This window comes from Diabrotica virgifera, chromosome 6, assembly GCF_917563875.1.
Source record: "Diabrotica virgifera virgifera chromosome 6, PGI_DIABVI_V3a".
NCBI classification, from domain to species: Eukaryota; Metazoa; Arthropoda; class Insecta; order Coleoptera; family Chrysomelidae; genus Diabrotica; species Diabrotica virgifera.
Window position 1 is genome coordinate 109531418 of NC_065448.1, and position 23750 is coordinate 109555167.

Sequence of the window (23750 nt, forward strand, 5' to 3'; positions counted from 1 at the left end):
AGAGGTCACCGGTATTCATAGAGTTTCTCCAGGATATTTGACATATCAAGCATTCCGGGATAAATGTAATAAAACCATCAAACCTTTGTTTAAAAATGAGCAAACACGTCGTCGAAGTCGTTTTGAAAATGCATAGAAAAATTAGAAAAAACGTCGTAATAGTAATGAATAATCTGCCAACAATTTAAATAGCGCACAGACATAGAATACGAGACACCTTCATTTAACCGTTATTCCGTTAGATCCATGGATGAAAATGTTAAAATAAATTGGCTAGTTTTTTAATTATTACTAACTTTAACAATGTACTCGTATGAAATAATTTAAATAAAAATAATAAAAAACGCATAGTGTTATTTACTAACCCAATGCATTAGTAGGATTGTCAATATATTTTTATAAAGTAAAAAAATACGCTGGGACGTGTACAAATGCAACATTATTATTATCACGCTATTAAAAAATAAATATTAGCTGTGATTGATAATATATTGCTAAACAGAAGAAGTATTACGGATAAAAAGCTATAATTTTTTAAATAAAACGTAAAATCGATCAAAAATATAAGGACAAATGAAACATACAATTTATAAAAAAAAAACAACACATAAAAATACATTTAGATTAAATTAGAAACAAAAAATAAACCATAAAATAAAATATTATTATCCTTTTGTGGATAGCAACAACCTCTCTCATTTATTTGCATAACAAGGAAACGATAAAAGAAGGAGTACTTTAGAAATGTGTCATTAAAGCTATTATTTTTTAAATAAAACGTAAAATCAATCAACAATATGCGGATAGGTGCAACGCCGAATTTAGAAATAGACCGTAAAAATCAAATGCTATTATCTTAATAAATGTTAAATGGAAATGTTAAAAGAAATAAAATTATATTTATCACTACATATTTACTAAAAAAGAATTGCAGAAATAAGAATCATTTACCTTATTTAAGATGTGCTCACTCTACACTGATTTCCCTGTTCGTTTCGTTCGTCTACAATGTTATGTCATAATGATGAAAATCGTATACTAAAAAATATAATCGATGCTTTTTTGTTCGAACTTGCGGTTTTAATGCATCATTGTCATATTATACATTCTTGCTAATTTTGCACCATCAGATTAAATGCGACATAAATTAAACGACATGTGAATATTATTTCTAGAATTTGCAGTTTTAATTTCCGCTATTGAAATTTGCAAGGTGTTTCTGGCGATGTTGCAAAAAATATAATCGTTGCTTTTTTGCGGTCATTGCCCTACATTCTTACTATTGCAATATAATGTTACAGGTGTAATATGAGATGAGGAATGTGCCTTACGACCGCTGACACATTCGTTTTGTGTGACTAATGAAATTCTATTTAATACTAGTATTAGATGTGAAATGAAACTTTTTATAATTAATTAAATCGTATTTAATTTCTTCTTCTTTTTTTGTGTCGAGCCATTGTCACTTCTTCTTCTTTTCGGTCTGTCAGTTCTTCTTCTTCTTCTTCTTTTCGTTTGTTATGTTGTTATCAATTCTTCTTCTTCTTTTCGATTTGTCAATTATTCTTCATTGTGCTGAGCTATTGTCACTTCTTCTTCTTTACGTTTGTCATGTTGCCGTCAATTCTTTTTCTTCTTTTCGTTTATCATGTTGTCAATTCTTCTTCTTTTCGATTTTTAAATTATTCTTCATTGTGTTGAGCCTTCTTCTTCTTTTCGTTTGTCAATCCTTCTTCTTCTTTTCGTTTGTCATGTTTCTGTCAATTCTTCTTCTTCTTTTTTCGATTTGTCACTTCTTCATTGTGCTGAGCCATTGTCATTTCTTCTTTTTTTCGTTTGTCACGTTTACTTCTTCTTCTTCTTTGCGGTCTGTCAACGTTCAATATTAACTGCCAATTCTTCTTCTTTTTTACAGTTTGTCAATTCTTCTTCATCTTCTTTTCGATTTGTCACTTCTTCTTTTCGTTTGTCACTTCTTCTTCTCCTTTTCGTTTGTCATGTTGCTGTAAATTCTTTTTCTTTTTGTTTGTCATGTCAACTTCTTTGCCGCAACCGTCAAGTATTGGTCTGTCAAATCAATGTTTTAAAATTGTCGTGTAGCACAGTACGTGTCATTTACATGACAGTCGACTGTCATGTATATGCTAACATCGATGTATCATTTGTCTCGCTAAATTAAGCTATTTAGATGATTTAACGTTAAGACCTTTACGACATCCCTTTTCTTTACGACAATACTGTTGGATATCGTTTTTGTACATTAACATATTTTTTTTCGTTATTACCCTGTATTACCGTTTATATTTTACGCACATAAACTGTATATAATTTTATTTTCTCGCCATGACACATTTTAACTTTGAATATTTGATGGTCCTCTTATTCGGAGTATAAAAAGGACGGTCGACTTTTATCCCACGCGGATGCACGCCTATGTACCTTTACGAAGGGAATCGTACATAAACCTATAAGCTGATCGTGATCCATATCTGCAAAGTATGTTGTCAGCTTGGGTTAGTATATACAGTGCATTCCGTATGTTTTATAAACATGATCAGGGGAAATTGTTGCCTGATGGCTATCGAAGAACCGTCTATGACCAACATATCTTTCTTATCGAAGATGTTCAATATCAACCTGTAAAAACATAATATTACACACTTGCCGTAGATAAAATATAGTACGCAAATCACAATACTTCAGTAATATTCACTAAAATGATAGGCATATACAGAATAATAGCGGCGTATAGTAATGTACGTTCATTGGAGAGTATTACCTGAATTGTCGTAGATAAAATAAAGTATGCAGCTCACAATACCCTCTCGATTTAGTAAGTTTCATACATATGATAGGCATATACAGAATAATAGCTGTGCGCGTTCAATGGAGGCCTATGTATAGTAGTGATCGTTCATATAAGGTCCATGTTGAGCAGTGATCGTTCAGCTGATATCTTTATCGAGTAAGATAGGTTTTTATTGTTTGGTTATACTGTAAGACTGTTTCATGCTCATTGATTAAATCACAAAAAAGAATATTGTATATTGACTTTTAAGATTATAAAGGATGTTTGTTGGTTTGGTCATACTGTAAGAATTCGCTGGTTAATACCCATAATTATATAGGAATATTGTAGGTCATCTGTGTGTATCTGTGTGAGAGACGAGAGCCGTGTAGGTACCTATACTTAGACACGTTCGGTGGTTTGGTCATAATGTGAGGATGACCTGTGGTATGATGTGTTTGATTTTTCATCTATTCGCAATAGGTTTTCAAGCGATATCTTGCATGTACATTGAGCTGCTTAGAAGATTAATATCCCTTTGTCCTGTTATAGAAGCTTCTTCATATACAGTAATACTTATGTGTAGGTACCTACATGCTTTTGTGTTTTTGTATAAATGTACCTATTTACGATTGTTTCTTCTAAAATTTAGGAATATATTAATTATTTTATAATACATTTAAGTATGTAGTAATTTTCTTTACAATTTTTACTTACGTATTTGTTTTTTATTTATACCTTATATTACCCGTGTCTAGCAAGCGTTTGCGTGGGTTAGCGGAATGTGTATCTAGTAACGGATGCCCTAGTACTTGGTTCGTGTCCCCCGTAAGGAAAATTTTATATTTAATATTAAAGGTTATTGACATACTTTAGACTATTATAAGGACTAACAAATAATTACAAATAAATAAAATAATTAATCGGGCTGTGGCCCAATGACGTCACCCGACAGGACCCGTCAAGTCACCCCACTGACGTCACCCGACAAGTCCGGTCAAGTCACCCCACTGACGTCACCCGACAAGTCCCGACAAGTTACCCCAATGACGTCACCCCTACACGTCGGAGTCACGCGGTCTGCTGCATCGACAGTCACGCGCGATGCTGTATCGCGAGGGTTCAAAGGTTAAAGTGCGCTGAAGTGTCTACTCTTCTACTGATGAAAGGTATATTTAAGTCTTCGTGAAGTGTTTGATTAGTTACATACCATGGTGCATCCACTATTGATCTTAGAACCTTAGACTGAAATCTTTGTATGATATTCAGTGATGTTAACTTTGCACAGCCCCAGAGGTGTAGTCCGTAGTACCAAATACGTTTGAGTATTGCTTTGTACAGAAGAATTTTGTTTTGGATGTTGAGTTTTGATCTGCGTCCAAGGAGCCAATACATTTGCCGAAATTTTAAGTCTAGTTGTCTTCTTTTAGTCTGTATATGTTTTTTCCAAGTAAGACGTTGGTCAAGGTGGAGGCCAAGGTATTTAGCGTCTGTTATTGATGATTATATGAAAGTGTGTCAAAAACAGTGCGAAAAAGTAAGTCCCATTTAAAATACATTGTTACTTCACGCACACTTTAAACACTTCACGCACTGCTATCTATAATGACAGTTTTCACAAACTAAAAACTTATACATAATATGACATAGAGTAGATAAATTCACTTTTTTGTTGGCCTTGCCTGTTGCTCTAAAATTTGAAGCAAAATAGTGTTTGAATGAGTCAGGGATATTCATATTTGAAAAATTTATCAGCTAGTATCAAAAAACATGAATCTTCGAAAGAACATTTAAACAATTGCTTAGGTTTAAAACGGTTAGAAAAAAATAATCAAACTATTGACAGTACTTTAGATGGACATATTTCTTTATCTAATATGTTAAATAATGACGAAGTCAGAAAAAATATAATTTGTGGATACATGTCGCCTACCCGCATACTGAGGTCACGAGCCGCCACTGGTATAAGCAAGTGTTGTGACATTATTTTGTATTTTGCAAAGTAGATTAGGGGAATTGTTGAATTTTTTGAGTTGAGTTTTTTAACATTTTTTGTAAACATGTGGACGACGACCATGGACATCGTGCCACATTTAATATGCATCTGTAGATGTAATGTGACATTTTTTGTCACAAATCGTTATTTTAAAAAATGACATCTTTAGACGTTGTGTCACATTACATCAATGGAAATTAGACGTCTATAGATGTTCTGTCCGTCAACGTGTTAAATAATTAAAAACAAGTTTAAGATTTTCTATTATTTTATCATAAAGTTCCAGTTTGTAATGAAAAATTAAGCTTCATTATAATCATAAATTAATTAATTAATTCATATTGTGCAGCCCAAATATTTTAATTAATTTAATTTTTCTTCGTAAATGTAAATCGTGGAAAAAAAATTGCACTTGTTATCAAAATAGATTATCTTACAAAATATAAAATTACAATTCAAATACAAATTTACTTTTTCAAGAAAGGGAGAGAAAACACATCCAGAAAACTATAGGGGAATAACACTGCTTAACAGCACTCTCAAAGCATTCGCAAAAACTATACTGGAAGAAATCGCCAAAACTATAACCATACGGGAAGCACAAGGTTTCCGGAAAAATGGGCCTACCACTGATGCAATATTTGTTATCAGACAGATAGCGGAAAAATCCATAGAATTTAGTAAACTTGCATATATGTGAATCGTCGATATAACCAAGGCTTTTGACAGGGTGCGATTAAAGAACGTGTTAGAAATAATGGGAGAAAAAGAGCTAAACCACAGGCTAACTAACCTAGTACACGATATTAATAAACAATGTAAAGCAAAAATAAGAGTAGGACATTTGACAACAGCTGGATTTAAGATGGGTAACACATTCTTTAGAGTAGTTTGCTACGCTGACGATGCTGTCCTTATCGCCGATTCTGAAGACAATCATCAAAGGCTACTGCATGCATTTAATACTAAAGCTAAAGAACTAAATGCTCATCAACACCGAGAAGACTAAGTGCCTAGTAATTTCCAAAGAACCGATAAGATGCAAATTAGAAAATGACTCCAAAACTGTGGAACAGATGAATAACTTCAAATATCTTGGAGCGGAAATAACAAGCTATTGAAATCTCTCAAAAGAGGACATAGAACAAAAAATGAAAGCAGCTAGAATCTCGGGATGACTAAAAGAAATCGTATGGAAGAACAAATATCTAAATACTGAAAGTAAAGTCAAAATATATAAAACAACAATAAGACCTATTATAACATATGCGGAAGAAACAAGACCAGACACAAATAGAACGTTACAAACTATGAGAACAGTTGAAATGAGAACACTAAGAAGTATACAAGGCAAAACTGTACGTGACAGAATAAGAAGTGAAAACATCAGACAAAACTGTGGAATACAGGACATAGGAAGGTCGGTCAGACAGAGACGAAGATATTGGAACAAACATATGAGAATGAAGGATAGGGCACTCGTTAAAAGCGCAAAAACGAATAATCCAGTAGGTAAAAGACCACAGGGTAGATCACCAAAACGATGGCGAGAATGCTGGACCTCATCGTCCGGGGAAGACTTGATGGCAATGAACAGGCAGTAGGTAGCCTACTAGCATGATCGATCATGCTAGAAAAAAGAAAAAGAAGAAGAAGACAAAATTCAAGCGAAATTACTGCCGGAAATAATGGATAATTTCTCGGGAACTACTTTAAAATTTAAACAGGAATATAAGTCGATTATATGAGTAAGAAATAATAAATTGTTGCTCAAAACTTACCTAATTCTTTAGGATGTTCCGATTTCTCGTGATCTTTTAGATTAACTTCAGTGTCGAAAGATTTATTACAAGTATCGCAGGTATAAACAACTGTATTTTCCTCTTTAACATCACCATTTTCCTTATGTTCTTGTTCGTGTTTAAATAACCACTTAAAATTACTGTATTCCTTATTGCAATATATACACATTGCTGTTTTTCCCTTTTCTAAAACAAATAAGTAGGGTCAGGCCATGGAGTTGGAGTATCTACATTGTAAAAATGTCGTGTACCCCATCCTCCACGCTATGGCATGCTGGACGAGCCATACAGTCTGTAGTCAAGACCCCGAAGTATGAGCGGGAACACAAAATGTATTAATACTCATACGCTTATGAAACGCACCTGGCGGATCATAAGTGCCTTCACATTTTACTCTCTTTCAACTTGTCTTGAGTGAAATGTCTTTCAATCTTTCCTATCAGCCTCTCTTGGCTAACTCTTGTTTCTTCCGACCCCGAATGGCGATTAGGTTTCCGAAGGCAGACGGGTCACTATATTTCCTGCTACTACACCCTCTACTAACCGAACGATTACCGGTATAAGTAATCTCCCATTTGTTGGTCAACAGCTATGGGTGGAAGAACCGACATTTGGTAGGGCACTTCATTGCCCTGGAGCTGGGAAATTGACTCCGAAGACGGATGAGCTAAATTAGCCAACGGCATTGAGATGTGGAAAGCCACGGGATGACTACCACATTAAAGATCCATAAGGATATCCCCAGGACACCACAATGGCTGAAAACCCAAAACAAACGGCCCTCAGTCCCGGGCAACCCTTAAATGGGGAGAGGGTGCTAAGAATCCCCCGATCAGCCAATAATGTCCCAAAAGTGAAAAAGATCGGTACGTGGAACATTCGAAGCATGTATCAAGCAGGCAAGGCAGCAAATATTATTCAAGAAACATAGATATTTTAGGATGCAGTGAAGTTCGATGGCCAAATTCTGGCATACAAATTATAGGTGAACACCATATCTATTATTCGGGAGATGACACAACAAGAAACAGAAATGGCGTAGCGATGATAGTACAAGAAACGAAAGAGGAGAAAGACTGATACAATTCTGCCAAGAGACGGATATGGTTGTAATGAATACATTCTTCAAATTACATCCAAGAAGGCTTTATACATGGAAAGCACCTGGTGATACCCCAGGGAAAATCATAAGAAACCAAATTGATTTTATTAACATAAGCAAAAGGTTTAGAAATTCTGTCACCTCAACAAAAACATATCCAGGCGCCGATGTCTTCTCAGATCATAGTCTGTTAGTTGCAAATATCAACATACGACTCAAAATAATTCAAAAGAAAATAAGACCCAAGATAGATATAAAACTACTGAAAGAAAATAGCATCCAGGAAAAAGTAAAAACAGAGATTAATAAGAATTTTGCGAAAATAGTTGAAGACGCTCCTAGTGGCGTAGAAGAACAATGGAACGAAATAAAGACGTCTATCAACACACTTTCGCATGAATATCTTAAATCAAAAAGAAAAAAGAAGCAAGAATGGATGACAGATAAAATATTGCAGATGATGGAAGAGCGAAGGAAATTAAAAGGTAGAAATGACAATGAATACAAAAAGTTGCATAAGAGTATACTAAGAGAAATAAAAGGGGCAAAAGAAGCATGGCTGATGGAGAAATGTACAGAAATTGAAACACTACAACGCAAACATGACGATTTCCATATGCACAAAAAGATTAAAGAAGTACAGAACATCAGAAAACAACGCAATATAGGCATAGTCGTAGACGTCGAAGGTCAAATTTTGACTACAATTGAAGATAAATTAAGAAGATGGAAAGAATATATGCAAGAATTATTCGAAGATGCTGCACGAAGTCCGTATGAAATAGACAATCCCTATGGCCCAGAAATAACAAACGAAGAAGTAACTATGGCCATTAAGCGGATTAAAGATGGGAAATCACCAGGTCCTGATGAGGTGCATGGTGAAATTTTAAAGCTATTAGAGGCACAACAAATTACAGCTCTTACGAAGTTATTCAACAACATATACGAGACTGGTTACTTACCAAAAGACTGGCTACTATCAATATTCATTCTACTTCCCAAAAAAGCCAACGCTAGAAAATGTGAAGAACATAGATTAATTTGTTTGATGAGCCATGGACTTAAAGTACTCCTTACTATCATTCACTCGCGCATATACACCAAATTAGAAGAACAGCTGAGTGAAGTTCAATTTGGATTCAGATCAGGACTCGGAACGAGGGAAGCACTTTTCAGCTTGCAAGTTCTAATACAGAAAGCCAGGGATGTCAATTGCGATGTGTATGCATGTTTCATAGATTTCGAGAAGGCATTTGATAAAGTCCCACATGGAAAACTAATCGATATCCTAAAAACATCAGGACTCGATAGTAAGGATATAAGACTCGTTTCAAACTTATATCTCCAACAAAACGCAACAGTTCGATTCGAAAATGAACTGTCCGAAATCTTCACGGTTGAAAAAGGAGTCAGACAGGGTTGCATACTGTCACCAACATTATTTAACATATACTCTGAAAACATCTTTAGAGAGGCCTTGGACGAATCAGAAGATGGTATTGCAGTAAATGGACAACTTATAAATAATATTAGATATGCAGACGATACAGTATTGCTGGCGGATAGTGCGCTGGGGCTCCAAAGGATCATGGATAATGTTGTAGAAGCATGTAACAAATACGGCCTAAAACTAAATTGTAAGAAGACAAAAATAATGATCATTAGTAAAAACACCAACATAAACGCCCAAATTACAGTAAACAATACACCTCTAGAGAGAGTACAGAAAATTTGCTACCTGGGCTGCAACATTAAGGATACTTGGGATCATAGCTACGAAATAAAAACTCGTATTGAAAAAGCCAGAAGCTCTTTTAACAGTCTTAAGAAAATTCTCTGCAACTTGTCTTTAAGTATCAATATACGCATAAGAATTCTTAGATGTTACGTCTTTAGTGTCCTCCTATACGGAGTTGAAAGCTGGAGCCTGACAGAAGATGCCATAAAACGGTTAGAGGCGTTTGAAATGTGGTGCTACCGACGTATGTTGAGGGTCTCATATATACACCACACAACTAATATAACTATTTTCCAGAGGCTAGGAAAAGACAAAGAAATATTTAACACCGTAAAGAACAGAAAATTGGCTTACTTCGGCCACATTATGCGTAATGAAAAATACCGACTGCTGCAGTTGATTCTACAAGGCAAGATTGAGGGCAGGAGAGGCCCTGGACGTAGACGTATATCCTGGCTGGCCAATCTTAGGAAGTGGACTGGTCTAACGTCAACTGATCTATTTCGAGCTGCCGTAAATAGAATAAGATGGGTCAATGTGGTCGCCAACATCTCCAGAAAATAGGCACTTTTAGAAGAAGAAGAAAACAAATAAATATTTGTAATAGTTGGGCCAAGCAATTTCCAGTTTAAACAATAATATTTTTCCTCTGTTACCGTCAAAACTTTTAGATTTCATAGTATGATCTATTCTCTATAGTATATACTGAGTTAGTATTCGTATGTACTATGCTTCATTCGTCTTTTATTAATCTTGATTTTCTCAAATTATAAACGGCTAAAAACTCATTGTATCTAACCGTTACATAAAAAAAGACGACCAGCACCAGTATGGCAACTATAGAGGTATAACCCTGTTAACAACAGTTTATAAAATACTATTGTTTGTTTTTTAACCAAGAGGAGTGATTCAAATTTACCGCGCTGTAATGCTTGCTTCTAATTGGTCCAACAGCAGGCAAGTTTACTCCACTTTTATTAAATTTTGACACTAATGACATTTATGAAATTTTGGCAGTTATGTCATTTTATAGGTTAATTAAGTATATCGACGATTTTTTGTGTTTTCTGCATTATTCCTTTAATTTTTAGATTTTTAGTCAACTTTTATATAAAAACAGGTGTTTTTAGAACTCTTTAGCGATGTGTTAGTATAATATAATATGTATGGATTATCATCGAAAGGTGATATGATCAACAAAAAAAGAAGATGAATTTGGTAACTTTTCTAGTAACTTTCTTGGGTGTGAATCTGTCTTTTTAGTTTACTCCTCTTGGTTAAAAAATTAACTATAGTAGTCCATTGAAATATTACATTTTTTAGCCTTGCATTTGTTAGAGGAGTCAATTTTATTTTTTTAATGTGTAGGGGATCAGTAGAAGCTTAAGTTCAAGTTTTTGGGGTCGCCACCCTTGTCCCCCGGCCGCCATCTTGGAAAAGGGGTGCAAAGGGGTTTCGCGCTATATCTCGTAAACTACCAACCCTACGGAAAATTTAGTAAAACATAAAATGTAGCAAATTTAATTTTCTACAATTTTGTTTTTATTACTTTTTATCGTCAAGTGACCAACAAAAAAGATATAAACAAAAATAAGTAAAAATGTTTTAACAAGTTTCCTTTTGGAGGTTATAACTTTTTACAATAAAATAACATTATAGCAATTTTATAGAGAGTTTTTCAGCGAACAATTTCCACTATAAAGGTGTTTAATTATATTTATTTATCTAGGTTTTACAGCGCTTCAAACTTGACCAAATTCTCGAATGCTAATAGGGATACAATAAAAACAAAACGTTAGGCTTACTTTTCTATCTTAATATTTTTTTATTCATACAATTTATTATGATTTTAACATTCCTTTGTCTATTTTTGACCTTTCTCCCCACTATAAAACTTAGAATCCCAAGCATACATAGAAAAGGCCCAAAAAAGTTGTTTTATGACAAATTCGCCGGTCCAGAAGAAGAATGACGCAATCGCAAAATGCAAAATTCTTCAGAAGAGCAAAAAACGATTTTTAAATATTGAAAATAGGGATTAAATAAAGAGTAATCGTCTAGGAGCATCGGTATGGCATTTGTTTTTTGACAACGATGGCTTTTATTTTCATCGATATTGGTTTCTTCTTCTTCTTCTTCTTCTTGTAATAGGACTATGTCCTGTTTCTTCTGTTACAGTCTTTGCTGCGATCCGGAGCTCCAACTCTCGTACCATCGTTTTTTGGGTCTTCCTATGGGTCGCTTGGTGTTGGGCTTCTGTGTTTTCGCCCAATGCGCCATACGTTCAGGGTCCATCCGATCTACGTGGTCCCTCCACATGCGTCGTCGCGCTCTTGTCCATCTCACTACGTCCTGAACGCCTAGCTCTCTCAATGTGTCTTCGTTTCGTACTCTATCTCTGAGTGTGATACCTCTTATGGATCTTAGGGTTTTCATCTCTGTTGTTCTCATTATCTGTTTGGTCTTTGTTGTCTCGGCCCTTGTCTCAGCTGCGTATGTCAGTACGGGTCTAACACATGTCTTATAAATGCGGACTTTGCTTTCGGTGCTCATATATTTATTCCGCCAGATTATATCCCTCAGGAAACCAGATATTCTCGCTGCTTTCATTGCCTGCTGTTTTGATTCTTACCACAGATGCCTGTCGCTAGATATTTCCACACCTAAGTATCTGCAATCCATTACCTGTTCGATTATATGGTCGTCCACTACTAACTTACATCTAATTGGGTTCCTGGATATTACCATCGATTGGGTTTTCTCTTTGGATAGTGTCAGGTTATACTTTTCGGCGGTTATTTTGAATTTTTGTAGTAGGCGTTGTAAGTCATCTTCGTTTTCGGCTATTAAGATTGCATCATCTGCGTAGCAAAGTATTCTCATGGTTCGGTTACCCATTTTGTATCCCTGATATATTATGTTAACACTACCTATAACTTCATCCATTATTAAATTAAATAGGCATGGACTGAGGCTGTCCCCTTGTCTAATGCCTGCATTGATTTTGATTTCTTCCGTGATCCCGTGTGTGGTTTTAATTCGTGTTTTGTTGGATCTATTGAGCTCTTTGATTATGTGTCTATACCTCTGACCTATGTTTTTCTTTTCAAGGATAGTGAGCACGTCCTTTAATCGTACTCTGTCGAATGCTTGTTTCAGATCTACAAAGCATGTGAACATGGGCTTGTCGAATTCTATTGATTTCTCAACTAATTGTCGCATTATGAAAATAGCGTCTATTGTAGATCTGTTTGGGCGAAAACCCTGTTGTTCTTCCGATACACCGGCTTTCTTATATATTTTTTGGGATAGAATTTTTGTCAATAGTTTTGATGTAGAATTGAGTAGTGTAATTCCTCGGTAGTTCGTAGGATCTGTCTTTACGCCTCTCTTGTAGATTCATTATCTTAATTTAATCGCACCATTTTCAACCCTATCTACAGTTGCGTATTTTATGCATCTGAAACAAGGTCTAACATAGCGCGTATTTTAGTAACGACGCAACTACCCTATAGTGGCTCAGCACATTTTTACAGTTCGCTATTTTTGTATCATCTTTACATAGTATTTTAGAAGGTAATTGCGCAATAACAGGAATTGACAAAATTTGAAGTTACGTCATTTTTCTTTCGTACCAGACTGAATATCTGCCTGCTATTACTTTTACTATTATAATTTATCCTAGGTGGCACAGCAGTCAGTCTCCCTCTACTTAATTTATTCTTACAGTTGTCCTACCTATTTGGCCACGTGCAGTCGTATTAAAAATTGTGAGAAGTATTTTAAGTTTTATAGATAATACTATTGAGAGTTTTGTGGGTAAAATTTATATTTTTGTGATTAGATAAGCATTTTGTATCTTTTTTAAGAGCGCATCATGAGTGGTGGTTATTTTATTTGTAACAAACCTCTAGGGAAAATTATTTGTCAGTGGGAAAGTCGAGAGATCTTTACTCACTGTTGTCGGCGAACGTTTTTCGTCTCTTTATATGGCGGAAATAAAGACGATTCTCTGGAAACCCTGAGATACAAACGATTCGCTAAAACAGTGACAAAAAATGCATTTAATCTCTTCTCACTTCGTCCAACACAAGAGACAGCCCGTTTCCACAGACTCCGAGTGTATCACAAGATTCAGTCATGGCTCGGTAAACATTGTGATCCAGAAAAATGGGACTGGAAAAAGCATGGAAAATTTTGGATACCAATCCAAACTTCCAAGCCTCCAGTACCCCCAAGCTTATGAAATTCATCTTTAGCCGATGCAATGGAAACTGGAAGTGCATGTGGTTGCCGAAAAGCAGATCTCAAAAATATTCAACAGGGTGCCTCTATTGTGGTGATGAAAGTTGCAATTCACTTCGGATACTGATTCAGATCTTGACTCGCAGCCTGGACCATCGAAAGAAATGAAAAAATAATAACTATGATATCTTTTTCAACATATAATAATAAATAATATTATTTTGTCTAGAAATTGTCCGTGGATTAGGCCTATTGGGGATACCACACAAAAAACGCGCCTCCAGACTCTACCTCATAGGTGGCCGGGAAAAGGGTAAAAAATAGCTTAATAATAGCATAGGAATGTTAAAATCATAATAAATAAATATATAGATAGAAAAGTAAGCCCAAGGTTTTGTTTTTATTGTATTCCTACGAGAATTCGAGAATCTGGTCAAGTTTGGAGCGCTGTAAAACCTAGATAAGTAACAGAAATTAAACAACTTGGATAGTGGAAATTGTTCGATGAAAAATCCTCTATAAAATCGCTATGATGTTATTTTATTGTAAAATGAACGGAAAAAAAGTTATAACCTCCAAAAGGAAACTTCTTACAAAATTTTTTCTTATTCTTGTTTATAATTTTTTTGTTGGTCACTTGACGATAAAAAGTAATAGATATAAAATTGTAGAAAATTTAATTTGCTACATTTTATATGTAATTAAAATTTCTGTATGGTTGCTAGTTTAGGAGATACAGCGCGAAAGCCCTTTGCACCCCTTTTTCCAAGATGACGGCCGGGGGACAAGCGCGGCGACCCCAAAAACTTGAACTTAAGCTTCTACTGAACCCCCCTACACATTAAAAAAATAAAATTGACTCCTCTAAGAAATGCAACCCTAAAAGTAACATTTCAATGGACTATAGCCAATATTTTCTATGAAAGGCTACACGTATACCTACACAGTGGGCACAATTGGATAATCCCATGCCGGATTAACTCCAGGAAAATCGTTTACAACTGTCAAAGTTAGTTTAAATTTTTGGAGTCTCTCCAAAAATATTAATTTGTGGCGGTTTATTTGGTAAGTATATACTGTACAGTTTTTTTACTAGTTTAGTTTGTTTAGTGTTGATAATTTTTTCCTTATATCCTTTTTATTTTGAAAGTGTTGAAGTTGAACGTTACGTGAAAACTCGTCTATGGTATCGTCTAGCGGGGACGAACCGCCCCCGAGTAGTAGTATTAATAATATTGACAATGTTAATGGTAAACAAATTAATCCATTAAATTCATATCAGCCAGAAAACAGCAGACCTGGATATTTATAGGTACTAAAAAACTTATTTAGAAAAAACGAGCGTTTAAAATAATGCGCGTCCGGAAATGGATCAGTTGACTAATTCTAAGCAACTTTTGATCTACAGAGTTTTTTAAATAAGTCAATACTTTTCGCGTTATTTGCGATTGAAAATGTGTATTTTCGACAAAAAAATCCAAGTTGTCAGGCGGATTTTCGCAAATAACTCAAAAAGTTTTCCAAAAAAAATATTCTTAACAAGAATGTAGCTTATAAAAAACAAAAAAAAATCGTGCATAATGAAGTCTATAAACCCAGTAAAAGCAAAGTCGTAGCAAATGAAAAATACGTTCTTATTAGTCAAATTTCAAATCGAAAGTTTCAACGTGAAATAAACAAAAAATTAAGCAATTTTCGGGAGAAACTTATTAAATGTTTAAAAAAGCTTTATTTTTATTCTTTATAAAAGTTTTTAGCAACAAAACTAAACTACCTGTTGGCCTAAAGTTGGCACCTTTTTTGTTAAAAAAAATCGTGAAAATTTCCCCCTAATGATTTGAGCACTCCAAATGAAATTAATCGTTACCGCTTTACAAACAATTTACTTTACTTATGTATTTCTTATACGATCCGTAAGTTTCAACGGTTGAATGTGCTTATTTTTGAAAGGGTTATAGTTGAAAGAGCTTGAACGAGTCACTAATCACGAGTGTATGCAAACTTTGAACAGCCATATCTTAACCAATTTTTGTCTTATTGTCTTACAGAAAAACAATACAAAACTATCATATTTATTTATACAAGCAAAACCTACGTTTTTTTACTCTTTGAGATTTCTCTTATCACTAGCATTTCTTAAGTTATTTTGAAAAAGAGCATTTTTCCAAAACTTTTAGAAAAAAGTTTTTTTTAGTATAAAACCAATTTTTTTCATAAATAAGTACTTCGAACCGGTCAAACTTACAGATCGCGTAAACAATACACATACATATTTAACTGGTAAAGCAGTAACGATTAATTTTATTTTAGATGCTAAGTAGGGGGAGATTTTCACGTTTTTTTACCAAAAAAAGGAGCCGACTTTATTTTGAGCGTAACTCGTTTAGTTTTGTTGCTAGAAACTTTTATAAAAAATGAAAATAAAAAAAACACTTTAAAAAATTTTAATGTTTTCCCGAAAATTGTTTAATTTGTTGTTTATTTCACCTTGAAACATTCGATTTTGAATTTGACGAATAAGAACGTATTTTTCATGAGCTACAACTTTGCTTTTACTGGGTTTATATACCTCATTAAGACACGATTTTTTTATTTTTTTATAAGCTACATTTTTGCTAAGAATATATTTTTTTAAATATTTACTTTTTGAGTTATTTGCGAAAATGTGCTATGTATGCTATATACATATACAGTGCTAGTCAAAAGTCCGTACCCCCCCTCGTATCTTTTGATCGGTTATACATATAATAGTGAAATTTGGAATGAGGAAATAAAGGGACGTACGCTTCTTAACTAGTCATGACAGGTGACGTAATAGTGACAGATGACTTTACAGCGCCACTGTGACAGATAATTTTAAATGGGACCTTATGGCAAGTGACACCTCATTTGAAAGGTATTGAAAATATCTCTTCAGTCATACTAATTTTTTTGGGTTTAAGTTGATTTTGATTTTGGTGAATAAATGAAATAAATATAACTTTGTAGTTTCGCATTTAATTCTTAAAAATTGAAATGTCCGCCCATGGTTATTTTGTCAAAAAAGTTGACATTTTTCAGCTCTCTAGTAGTTTTTACGTCAACGTCAACCTTTTTGACAAGTAACCATAGGCGGAGGTTTGAATTTTTATTAATTAAATGCGAAACTACAAGTTTATATTACTTCATTTATTCATCCAAATGAGCTTAAACTTAAACAAAATTAGTATAGCTGAATAGGTATTTTCAATACCTATCAAACGAGGTGTCGCTTACCATAGGGTACCATTTAAAATTATCTGTCACAGTGGCGCTGTAAAGTCATCTGTCACTTTTACGTCACCTGTCATCACTAGTTAAGAAGCCTACGTCCGTTCATTTCCTTCCTCCAAATTTCACTATTATAAGTATAACCGGTCAAAAGATACGAGGGGGGCTACGGACTTTTGACTAGCACTGTATAATGTATAATGTGCTGTATATTTGCTATATAACAAAAGTTGCTTAGAATTTATCAATTTATCCATTTCCGGATGTATTTTAAATGCGCGTTTTTTCACCCCCGAGAAAGGGTGACTGTCACCCCCCAAGTAAAAGCAACCAACGGCATAAGTTCAACTATGAAGTGGAGGGTACGTAAAACTTAAATCCAAATTTTCATGCAATTCGGAGTTGACCCTGAAAATTACACTTCAAAACGGTCATTTACTGGGCTAATAGTTTATGATGGAACGCTATCATAGGCTTTTCAAAGTTTCATAATTAAAAAATGTACCCATTTTCTTCTGGATTAATAGCCATTTTATCTGCCACGAATTCCACTGTTCACCAGCTAATACAACAAAAATATAATATATTATGCAAACACTAAAATAGAATAAGTGAAACTAAATATTAATGTCTAATTTACATAGCAATTCAATTGCTTCTGGGGAACATTCCACAAAGTCTTGGAGGTTTCCACGGTAGGCACGATTTGGGCAGTCTGAAACACAATGGTCTGTCTAAATAGATAATCCGCAATCGCACTGTGGACTTTCCGCACGACCCCACTTGAATAGCGAATCAGCATATTTACCATGTCCGGTACATATGAGATTAAACCTCGCCCAGAGGGACCGGGGCAAATTTGAACCGATGAAATCTTGAGTTGGGGTGGATATCTGAATATAATCTGATTCTATTGTTGGCATCCATTTTTTTGACCATTGTCTATGTATATCATAGGAATCACCAGTCTTTCGGGCAGATCTTACAGGATCGCAGGCAGATCGGGCAGGATTTCTAGATCTCAGTCGCTGGTGCTCTTTTGAGATGTCTGATGTATCTTGATAGATTGGTAATTGTACATTGGCTACAATTTTCTGGTACTCTCTCACAAATGCTATTGTACAGCGTAGATCTGGGGGAGCTATTATTGCTCAAAGTAGGGAGCCATTTCACTGGGGTTTATTTTATTGTTCCAGGAATTATTCTCATGGTTTGAATATGGACATCGATTTTGTTTGTATGTGCACTATATAGCCATACTGGTACACAATATTCTGCCTCTAACAAACCAAATCTAGAACAGGCAGAGGTGCGAAATGTATCTGCAGAAGCGCCCCAAGTTGTTCCAGCAAGTTTTGTTATTATGTATATTGTTTCTTTTTCTCAGTTTACCGGCTGCGTTTGTAACATGACTTTTGAAGTTGAGTGTTCTACCAAGTATGACGCTTAGATATTTGGGGTTGTTGTTATGTTTGATATCTGTATCATTTGGAGTTACATTGAGAGTATCGTCCGCAAGTTGATTCGACAGATGAAAAAACAGGTTTGAATTTTGCTTGTGTTAGGGCGTAAGAGCCAGTTCTTAAAGTAAGTACTTTGTGTAATTAGGTTCTCCTTTAGAAACAGTGTGTTACAGTAGGCAGCAGAAACATGGATCATAATAGAACAACTAATGAAAAAGCGTTTGCCTCTGAAATGTTTTTACATCGATTAATTCTCAGAATATTCTGAATAGATCACATTAATGACGAGAAAAAAAAAAGAAATTATTCAAGAAAGATAAAATTCTGCTGACAGTGAAGAAGAGGAAGCTGGAATACCTTTGCCATCTAATGGGACATAATAAATATTACCTCCAGCAAATATATTACAGGTAAACTATAATGATATATTCCACTAATACTATATAGCACTCGTTCTTACAACTTTATATTTCTTTTCTCTATCAGCCATTGTACCAAGATTAAGTGTACAAATTGCATAATACGGGTTAAGGGCTGTCAAAATAGACATATGGAGCTTATTGAAGGACGCCAATGTTTAGTCGTGGACGAAAGAGATGGATATAAATTGATAGCGATAATTTCGAAATTAATTTCTTTAAATTTATTTGGAACTAATTGTCCCTTATATACAATTATACAAAAAGCAAAATTATCCAGTTCAAAAGATCAAAAAAAGACCTTGATTTAATACAAAAGCAATAACATGATAAACCTACCTAGTTTTCGTATTTTTATAAAATTTTCAACATCCTCATCTTGAATAGAAATAGTTTGACGTTTACGAGATTTCGATTTAACGGATTTCTTTTTTTCGAAAATATCAAAATCATCGTCATCATCTGCTTCTAAATAATCTGAATCACTATCAGTGTCATTAAAAATGTCATCATCGGATGATTCTTTGGATGATTCTTTTTTAACGTCGTTATTGTCTTCTTCTGATTTGGAAACATCTTTACTTTGTACAACGGTATTTTCGCTAGAACTATCATCTTCGGACTAAAAAATAATAATTATCAAACGAGAATTTATTCATTTAAAACAAATCACTGGAGACCAGAATATTTTCAAACTAAACAAACTTTCAAACAAAATATATAAATACCACACATGCATATTACAAAGTTTTTTTTAATTGAACTTGTTCAAATATTTACCTTGACATCTTCATCTTTAACTTCTTCATCCCTATCTTCATTTATTTCTTTATCCAAATTGGCAAGTTTTTCTTCCAGTTCCTTTTTCATCTGCATACGTTTTAACTTCGACGATGCGGGAGTATTTATTCTTACTTTAATTTTAGTGGAAGGATTTTGAACTCGATGACTAGTCATAGGAATGGCTCCACAACTATCTGCATGAGTACGTCTGTGTTTTAATAAGTTGCCAACGCAGCTGAATGATTTACCACATCCTTCACATTGATAGGGTTTGATGCCTGTGTGTAAAGATATGTGGGTAATTAGACTTTGTCTATGGCAGAATCCTTTACCACAAACCTATATCAGATCAGAAAATATTGATTAGCATCTTACAAGAATGCCAGTAAACGATACTACAAAATAATCTAGGTGCACCATCAAGGAACAAGTATTGATTGAAAATATTTCAATTTGTATATGTTACAGTTCAAGTTGATTATCCAGTTGGAGTTGACTCCAACTAGTTGGAGTCAACTCTAACGGCTGGTTTCAGTAAAAGTTGATTATAAATATAAGATGAAGATTTATATTCAACATTTACTAGTAAAAGTAGACTCCAACTAGGAAAAGTATACTCTTCCCAATGCCATTTAGTAAAAGTTGATTCTGATTCACACGAACAGCCGATTCTAGAAATTAAATGTTACTGAATATGTTCAAATTAGTCTAGACTGTATCGTCGCCCTCGTTAGATAAATTACTCCGATTCGAATTTTTTGCACAAACTTACTCAAAAAGAGGTCCTTATAACTGGTCTGGATGCCAGACAGTACCTTGATCGATAAATTGTTTAATAAATTTTTTTAGACAAATTCACAAAAATAATTTTTTCACTTCGAACAATGTTTTTTTAGATCATTTGGGTTATTCTGAACAAAAAAAGGTATTTTGTGATTTTTCTCTAAAATTGATTGTTGTCGAGTTATACGCGATTTAAAATTTTAAAAATGCGAAAATAGCTATTTTCAAGGCTTAATAACTCAGTTAAAATCCATTACATATTATGAAAGTCAGAAAGTGACCAAATCAAAGTTTATAGCTCCCTCTACAAGATCCAGCAAAAATTTGTCACTATTTTATTACTAAGCTTTATCTTTAATTATTAACAATGAGCGCTAAGTTCGTATTAGGCGGCCGTCAATGGTGAGTGCTAAAGAGTTGGTTCCGCGTGAGACCCTGTGTATTTGTTATAAGGATTGTTATACGGAGCAGATTTTTGTTTTTTTTTTTAAATTCAGTTAGTACTAAGGAATGTATTACCTCAATTTTAAATTAGAACTCACATTAAACTTTTTAATATCTGCATTTTTCATTATACCAATTAAAACTAAATATTAATCTCTTTGTTAAAAAATTTTTTCGGTTGACAGATGAAAAATCCACTTAACTTCCTTTGACATCTTGTCATTCATTTCTGGCACCAAACTGTCTAATCAGTTGGTTCGTAACCTCTCACCTGAACACAGGTGAGAGGTTACACACTTACCTTGTGCAATTTTCGAGCAAGGATGAAATACATTCACAGGTGATCTTTAAATCTTAAGACGTCGACTTAATGTCGACCACTTTTCATTATAGAATGTAACAATAATGTATTTGTGAGGTTTTTATACCTATTGAGGTGGCTAGTTTCAATTACTTGTACACTGGACGTAAGTAACCACATTTTCTTAAAAAAATTTTCAACTGTCAAAATTTCACCCTTTTGCTTTTTAATCTTAGTGGTTTACTTATTTCCAGGTTTACACTGATGATGGTCAGTTTAATCGAAAACGTTTTGTACTTCCACTCCTTCGTGGATAAATTTTAAAGATTTTTTAATAAATTCATATATGCCTACATACAACAGAAGTGTTTACTTCATTCCACGTTGTTATACGGATGTATTTCTTTGAGTAAGTTTGTGCAAAAAATCGAATCAGAATAATTTACCTAACGGTGGCGACGTTACAGACTATACTAATAAGTAGTTGAAACAGTCAAAACAAAGAAACGCACACTCATCAAAAATGCACTTGAGATTCTCGTATAATCAACATTTACTGAATCGATCCAGGAAGAGTCAACTCCAACTAGTAAAAGTTGATTTAAATTTTTAAAATCAACTTTTACTGCTCGTTTCAGTTGGAGTTGACTCCAACTAGTTGGAGTCAACTCTAACTGAGAATCAACTTGAACTGTAACATATACACTGACACATTGTTTATATTTATCTAAGATCGGAATCTAGGTCGACCTTCACCCATCTGTTTACCGGATGAAACATTTTTTTTACACATAGACAAATACGACTTGCATGGTTTGCTTATCAAAATATGGTCATAGCTAAATGTACTTAGGTATATAGGTAAATTAATAACATATAAACAACACCCAGTATACATAGAATGTGACCCGACACTAAAAGAGATAAAAATACAAAGATAAATTAGGAACATAGCCGCAAACGAAAGGCTAAAGGGGAAAAGGACAAAAATCGGTTATGAATTCGTAATTATGGATGATCCAAGATGGCACTGGAACCAAAAAGACCAACATGATAGAAAAAGCTACAAACAAAACAGGGCTAGTTCATAAGGTCGAAACGGGAAATGCAAAAAGCACAGAATAAGGATATGAGTAGTATAAAGATGATAACACAGTCAGAAAGGTAAACTACATTAAACGGCAATATAATTTCAAATAAGGAGAAGGCCACTTTAAAAATGGCTAAATGGGAAATGAAATAAACGATAAGAAGATTCAAGTAGTAGCTATAACAGAAACAAAAAGAAAAGGAAGAAAAACCACGATATATAATATACAGTGAAGTAGAACAGAAAAAGAGAGCTCAAAAAAAGCAGGGGTGGCATGCATGGTAAAGAAAAATATCATCATTAAACTAAGGACTTGGATATATTTAAATAAGCGTCTACTTAAAGTACATATAGAAATGGGCACAACAGAAGCAATTATAAACCTAATTATATGCTATGAGCATGTTGAAGATGCAACAAAAACTAAAAGAATGAGTTCTGGGACAAACTGCAAGAAGTACCTAATAAATGAATGTACGGCGAAAAGAGTAACCACAGGAGATATTAATGCTAGAGTGGAAAAAGAAGTAGGAGTACCATATGTAGAAGACAAAATCAACAATAATGGAAAACTGTTAGTTGAATTCCGATCATGAATACACATTTCCAACACAAAAAGACACATAAAATCACAAGAAAAGTCATATCAATAAAAGAACAATCAAACAATGCATCTGCAGTTCCTGAAGAATCGAGTAGCCATTGGTTATATTGTTAGAGTGCTCCGATTGAGTTTGGACTCCAGGGTTCACGAGATATTTGACGTCATTAGTTCTTTCTCGTTCCTCCCCAAATAACATCAACTCATTCAGTCCAGTAAGCTTCCTTTTATTGGTGAAGACTACTGATTTAGTTTTGGAGTAAGTGATTTTAAGGTATGCCAATAATTTTATAATCATAATATTCCATCTTAAAAATAATAGAAGTGTTGATTAGTAAGAATGAAGATGTATGGAAAAATAACAACAGACCTGAATATCTGTCAACCAATACCGAACTGTAAGCTGAATATTATCCCCTGAAATACGGAATACTTACAAGAATTATATTCCTATGCAATAAGTTGGAAAAATTATATACTTAATTTACTAACTAACTAACTGAGTATACGAGACCAAGTTTTCGTTGGAATTTTGTCACGCTGAACAGGCAGGAAGTGAGATGCAATTTATAGATCTCCCCGGGCCTTCTTTGATTTCAGCATTCGGTTGGTTTGTAAATAATAGAAACCACGAAGGCGTTACCAGAAACTTGGTCTCAATAAAAGTTTATTTTTATTTTAATATTATTTTTAATTTTATTAAAATAAAACTTTGAATTGAATTATTCGTTATTAAAATTAAAATATATTGATAAAACTTACTTCACAGACAAAATCCTTCTGTTGAGTATGAATTCTTTCGTGTACTTTCAACTGCCCAGATGTGAGAAATAGTTTAGCACAAAACCTACACATAAAACTATTTTCTCCCTTATGTCGTTTTAAATGAGTGTATAGTGATCCAGGTGACATGAGCTTTTGGCCGCATTCCTGTAATAGAAAC

General features: G+C 34.1%; 1 protein-coding gene across 4 annotated transcripts in view; it reads right to left on the reverse strand.

The window, feature by feature from the left end:
* The window catches only part of LOC114327940 (zinc finger protein 85), a 63973-nt gene that overhangs the window by 7670 nt on the left and 32553 nt on the right, over positions 1 to 23750 (reverse strand). For 3 of the 4 annotated variants that reach the window (XM_028276664.2, XM_028276662.2, XM_028276661.2), the window contains exons 4-7: positions 23570 to 23737; positions 19586 to 19927; positions 19145 to 19427; positions 6566 to 6772 (exon numbers count right to left, since the gene is read on the reverse strand). In XM_028276664.2, the coding sequence (XP_028132465.1) occupies positions 6566 to 6772; positions 19145 to 19427; positions 19586 to 19927; positions 23570 to 23737 (1000 nt within the window). The remainder of the gene's footprint in view (positions 1 to 6565; positions 6773 to 19144; positions 19428 to 19585; positions 19928 to 23569; positions 23738 to 23750) is intronic. The other variant, XM_028276663.2, reaches the window with a different exon arrangement.